This window comes from Odontesthes bonariensis, chromosome 11 (assembly GCF_027942865.1).
Source record: "Odontesthes bonariensis isolate fOdoBon6 chromosome 11, fOdoBon6.hap1, whole genome shotgun sequence".
Classification (NCBI taxonomy): Eukaryota; Metazoa; Chordata; class Actinopteri; order Atheriniformes; family Atherinopsidae; genus Odontesthes; species Odontesthes bonariensis.
In genome coordinates, this window is record NC_134516.1 from 39,205,843 (window position 1) to 39,211,254 (window position 5,412).

At 47.0% G+C, this 5,412-nt stretch overlaps 1 protein-coding gene across 2 annotated transcripts; it reads left to right on the top strand.

The window, feature by feature from the left end:
* The first annotated feature begins 1,358 nt into the window (after positions 1 to 1,358).
* Positions 1,359 to 4,697, top strand: LOC142391461 (uncharacterized). 2 transcript variants are annotated; one of them, XM_075477216.1, is made up of 10 exons: positions 1,359 to 1,499; positions 1,704 to 1,783; positions 1,853 to 1,924; positions 1,999 to 2,162; positions 2,721 to 3,030; positions 3,103 to 3,253; positions 3,332 to 3,384; positions 3,464 to 3,605; positions 3,730 to 4,159; positions 4,279 to 4,697. In XM_075477216.1, exons 5-10 carry the CDS (start codon positions 2,933 to 2,935, stop codon positions 4,374 to 4,376), a joined length of 972 nt encoding a protein of 323 aa, XP_075333331.1. In that variant the 5' UTR covers positions 1,359 to 1,499; positions 1,704 to 1,783; positions 1,853 to 1,924; positions 1,999 to 2,162; positions 2,721 to 2,932; the 3' UTR covers positions 4,377 to 4,697. The 2 variants fall into 2 exon arrangements, with proteins under 2 accessions (XP_075333331.1, XP_075333332.1); XM_075477217.1 differs by lacking the exons at positions 1,359 to 1,499; positions 1,704 to 1,783; positions 1,853 to 1,924; positions 1,999 to 2,162 and having other exon boundaries at positions 2,329 to 3,030.
* The last annotated feature ends 715 nt before the right edge of the window (positions 4,698 to 5,412 follow it).

Here is a 5,412-nt window from a genome sequence, read left to right on the forward strand (position 1 = left end):
CTCAAAAAATATTGGTGGAACTGATAGCTCCACCTCCTTGTCACGGCTGAAGTGCCCTTGAGCAAGGCACTGTACCTCCGGGCGCTGAACAGCTGCCCACTTTTACTTAGATTCCCTTTCAGCCGAATCTTAAAACTGTATTAAATGTGTCCCTTCTTTAAGGTGGTGCCCCTACATCCGACTTGTCTAAATTCTATTTACATGTTTATTTATTTTAGTTTTTTACACAGTTTTTTTTTTGTTGTCTTTATCAATGATACAGGAAGTGAAAAATGTTAAAACATTTTTGATGATATTTTATGGTTCAATAGCATTCTTTTAAGACTTTACAATGGATTCATTTTGCAGTCCTTTAATCTGCCTCTATTTGTAAAAAGTTTACCTGCACGGCTCAGGTCTTTCTCCCTGTAACGTGTTGGCTGGATGGCCGTGGAGACTCGGCATTGTCTGGTTTAGTGATGCTGAATAAAACACCAGTGTGGAAACAAACCCTCCAACTCTGAGCCTCTCAGCTTAATAGCTTTTACGGAGCTAAGGTGAGCTAGCTTCAAGTGACTGGCTCCAACAATACCAACCATGATTAATGAGACCTAAAGTTCTTTAGTCCTTTGTTGTGATGGGTTATTTATGAACTTTTTGAAAACATTTACACTTGGTCCATTAGTGTTTTGGGTTTTGAGGTGGGTTCGAGTTGGGGTAGTGTAGTGTCGGGAGTTGGGGAAAAAAATGCAGAGCTCATTAAGTCTGGATGAAGAAATAGAAATTTCAAGATAAAAATTGTTGAAGCCCCGATTTCAGCTGGCTTCCCTGAGTTCATTGATCGAAGTGTGAGCATAAAGGTCAAGACTCAGTCCAAAGTTTAGTTGGTTTATTGCAGAAGCTTCTGGAGATCACCCAGTTACATGATATGCATTCTGTCCTGTTGCTAAGTGGGATCTGGGGATCTTTTCTTCTCCCTGCTGTTCAGTATTTGCGTTATCAGTTGTTCAAGGTCTTCTTGCAGAACCGGCAGACTTCCCTGTTGCTTGTGTGGGGGATGTGCAGATGAAAATATGACATACTTTTTTGCAAGGAATGTCTCAGCCCACCAGTTTATAGTTCTTCTGACTGCAGTCTTTCTGTTTCCAGTGGATGTTGTGCTCGTTCGACACGTCACTGCTGCCCTCCACCCAGGAGGCAGGGCAAGGCAGCAGCAGGATGTTGAGATGAGCAGAGAGGAAGTGACCCGCACTCTGCTCAGGATGTTCCACAGTGTGTCACAGGAAGGGCCGGATCATGTGATGGCGGCAGCTTCAGAGGAGACGTGCAGTCTGATATTCAGGCTGTTCGACCGGTCAGTTTGAAAGTGGAGGCGTTGCTAATGTGACGCCGGCTGAAAGCTGACACGTTTCTGTCCATGTCTTTGTCTTTCAGCAGGCAGACTGAATCTGTTCCCGCTCGCTGCCTTCAAACTGCTCTGATTGCTCTGTCTGCTGACAATCTGGTGTTTAAATACAGAGGTGAGGACACATGGATGGAACAAGGATTAACACACTTACACCTTCAGAGGGTTAAAGTTGAATCATGTGTTTGGACTACAGCTTGAGATCCTGATTAAACCTCAGAAACGCAAAGGACCCTAAGATGAATCCCAGAGGAACACCAGAATCGATAAGATGATGGATAGAAATGATCTCTGAACATGATCATCTTCTGTCCTGCAGGTCTGCTGAAGTTGTTGGCGGACAGCTCAGGATCTGTCAGCAGGTCTGGACTCAGATCCCTGCTGCAGGACCTCAGCCAGGTAAGCACAGTTTAGACTACATTTCCCAGCGTGCCTTTGTCCGCTCCTCTGTAACATGTCATCGTTCAGGTTCCAGCGGCAGTTCAGGAGGAAGGAGTGTTTGGTGACGTAGAGACGGCAGTGAGGTCGTGTTTTAACGGGGTGAGAACTCACAAACACTCCCTGCAGGTGATTCCAGGTTCTAAAGGCGACTCACTGACTGCGTCTGTTTGCAGGTGCTGACCCCGACAGTGGCAGAAGAACAAGTGTTTTCATGGCTGCAGAGTGAGCCCTGCTCGTTGCTTTGGTTACCCACTCTGTACCGGCTGTTGGTCAGTCAGAACGTCAGTCACGCTGTCCGCTGCCACATCTGCAAGATGTTCCCCATCACTGGCCTGAGGTGAATCTGTCAGACAAACCCGGACTGTGTTCAGTTTAACAGGACTGTGTCGAGTTTAGGGTTAGGGTTAGGGTTAGGGTTAGGGTAAGGGTAAGGGTAAGGCTTGTGAGTTTTTACTCAGTGGCTCCCCTCCTACGCGTCTGAACCGCCATTGTGGAGTTTGGTGTAGGAGCCAGGGGGGTGCACGCTACAACTCAGGATCTGGCTGGTAGTTGCTGCGTGTACTGGAATGGTCTCTGGGTAACTCAGGAGGCCGTGGGAAACTCTGTGCGGTTTGAGTTGTATTTCAAGTGGGTGCAATAGACACAGGGTCCATACAGGTGTGTGTTATGTGCTGCAAAAGAAAGTAGAGAAGAAGAAAAATGATTAAACATTTATTGAAAACACATATTTGTTTTTAACAATGTGGCATGGACCTCCTGACTTATGGTTAGTGGCTGGTGCTGCGATCCTTAAGGGAAGGTAGAGGTATGAGGACAGATCTCACTGGGACAAAATTATTCAACTTTATTAAAAACATATTAAAAATGAATATGAATTAATTGTGTGTGTGCTCAGGTATCGGTGTATGAAGTGTATTAACATCCACGTGTGTCAGAGGTGTTTCCTGATCAATGGACAGACCAGGAAACACAAAACCCACCATCCAGTGCTGGAGTTCTGCACCCAGGTAAGAGCAGACGGGTGAACCGACGGCTGAACCGACGGGTCACTCACTGGGACTTTGTATTTCACCTCAGCCCACCTGGAGAGAGTCCCTGTCCCTGTTCATGCACAGTGCTCGTCACTCACTGTTACCACGACGACACAATCAGAGAGACTCTGCTAGGAGGAGGGTGTGGGAGGAGCCAGAGGAGCCCCAGATCTGGTGAGTCATGCATGAAGATGAGGCTTTTAAACTGTTAAGCCTTTTTCTGAACTCTTGTTTTTTCTCTCACAGTGCTCCCCCTCCTGATGCTTCTACACGACTGACTGACTCGGCTCACAGTCCCTCCTTAAACAGAGGCGTTTCCCATGAAGCCTCGGTGTGTGCACCTCCTCCTCTTCCATCTGAAGCCCTGCGCACCAACGACGAGGCCCCGGGTGACCAGGTGATGACCTCACTGTTTCAGGAAGTCATCTGATGCATCATAGGGTCATGTGGTGTAAAGGTGTGTGCTCTGTTGAAGGTTGCGGCGGCAGCATTGCTGACTGAAGTCAGGAACCTGCAGAGAGACAAGTGGTGAGTCTGAAAATCCCAAACATGCAGTTATTCTTTTACCCTCTCCTGTTGTTGTTTATCTGTTTGTTTTCCTCCTCAGGCTGCTGGAGCAGCAGCTGCAGGCATGGAGGCTCACTGTCCAATCAGATCAGGATGTTCTGGAGGGCAGGTGTGCTGAGATGGAGGTTACCGTGGAAACGCTGAGGCAGTACAATGTTCGGTTGCAGAGTATGTTCACACAGGTAATGCAAAATGCATTGTGGGTAAACGCTCTGCATACTGTCTGATCGACAGTATGGAAGTATGTAGTATGCGGTTTCGAACACAGCCATAGTTATTTTTCATGTTTCATATTTTATTTATTAGGCCCTACACAAGATGGAGGTTCAACAACACGCAGACGACACACCTCTGTGTGCTGACAGGGAAAACACAGAGAGTGAAAAGCTCCTGCTAAGCTCTGCTTTTGAAAAAAACACAGAAGGAGAAGAAGAGGAGGAGGAGGAGGAGGAGGAGGAGGAGGAGGAGGATTTGATGAAGGAACAGGATGATGGGGAAACTCCCTCTCCCACAATCCATGCAGTCTTAACTCTGTCATGTGACCGACACTGTGATAAGGAGGAGTCTGCAGACACGTGTCACCGTCAACCAATAGGAGAACAGAATGAGCCTGAAGAGGTGGAGCTACAGGAAGAGGAGGATTGTGGGATGTGTAGTGTAGAAGAGATGCTGCAGGAAACTGTGGACACACTGAGGACTGAGATGGAGAAGGACAAGTGGACACAGACACAGACAGGTGATACAGTTTGGTTGTATTTTTATATACATGTTATGATGCAACAAAAGTCACCTGCAGTTTCAAACAGGACTCATGAATCTCAACAGTCTGTACAAAACACTGTTGTGTCTCTCCAGGTGAGAGGGGAAGGGTGGAGCTTCTGGAAGCAGCTGACCAAGTGGGAGGCTCCATACATCTCCTGGTGGATACTGTGAGGAAGAAACCCAGCAGATGAACTGTTTTCAGGTTCTAAAACTGTTTATGAAACAGGAACGCATCATATTCAAAACAGTACAAGAGAAGAGTATAAACGAGCACACCTATACAAAAAATAGCAGGTGTGTTCAGATGGAAACATACAGATGTTGTCAATGTTATTGAAAATATCTTCAAAACAAAAATGAGAATTAGAATGCTGTCTTATTTTGCTTTGTTTTCATAAAATTGTGTCTCCGACTCTGTGTAATAACATTAAAACAACATTTTATTAGCGTGGTGTGTGATATCTGCATTTCCATCGAGCTCCACAAAATTGAAATGAGAAAGATCATTTTATTTGCAACACAAACAGCTTCATCATTTAATAAAAAAAAGTGGAAAAATATAACTTGAAATTTGAGCTTTGTGAAATTGACCCGAGCAGCCTTCTGGACTGTTATCAATAATCTATACCAAGACAAGTGTGTTGCCACCTGCCAGGCACTCACTCCTGTGCTCAGGGGGCGGGGCTTGAGCCCGAGTTCTTCTTCTGGAGGGGGTAGGAGTGAGAGGATACGCCCTGCTCTGACCTGTTGCTGAAGGTTGGGGGCGGGGCTTGAGACATTCTTCCCCTTCCCCAAATCACATCGTTCTAACTCGAGTCCCCACCAAGCGTGCTCAGGAAGAGGCACTCTCTGTTGGAGACCCCTGTCTGCGCTCAGGTCTGGACTCAGACTTTGGAACAGCTGACGGACACCTGGCGGTGGCAGGCCTGAGAGAGCCCCACCAGCCTCTGTGCAGCAGGAAGTCTTTGGGGGTGGTTTCGTTAGAATACGGTTGGTTCGGGGTTCGTAGAACCGAACAGAGAGTGGTTTGTACTTCACTACAAACCTCTGCAGTGCTTGGGGATGGAGCCCTCTGGTGCTTTGGCGCTGGAGCCTGAAGGGGACCAGTGCACGTAGACTAATGAGGTGTGTGGCCACATAAGTGTGACAATACGGAAATACGAGTTCAGGACGACATGCCACATCTGCTTCTCAAGTGTCAGGGTCACTGGAAGGCAGGGCTTCTGG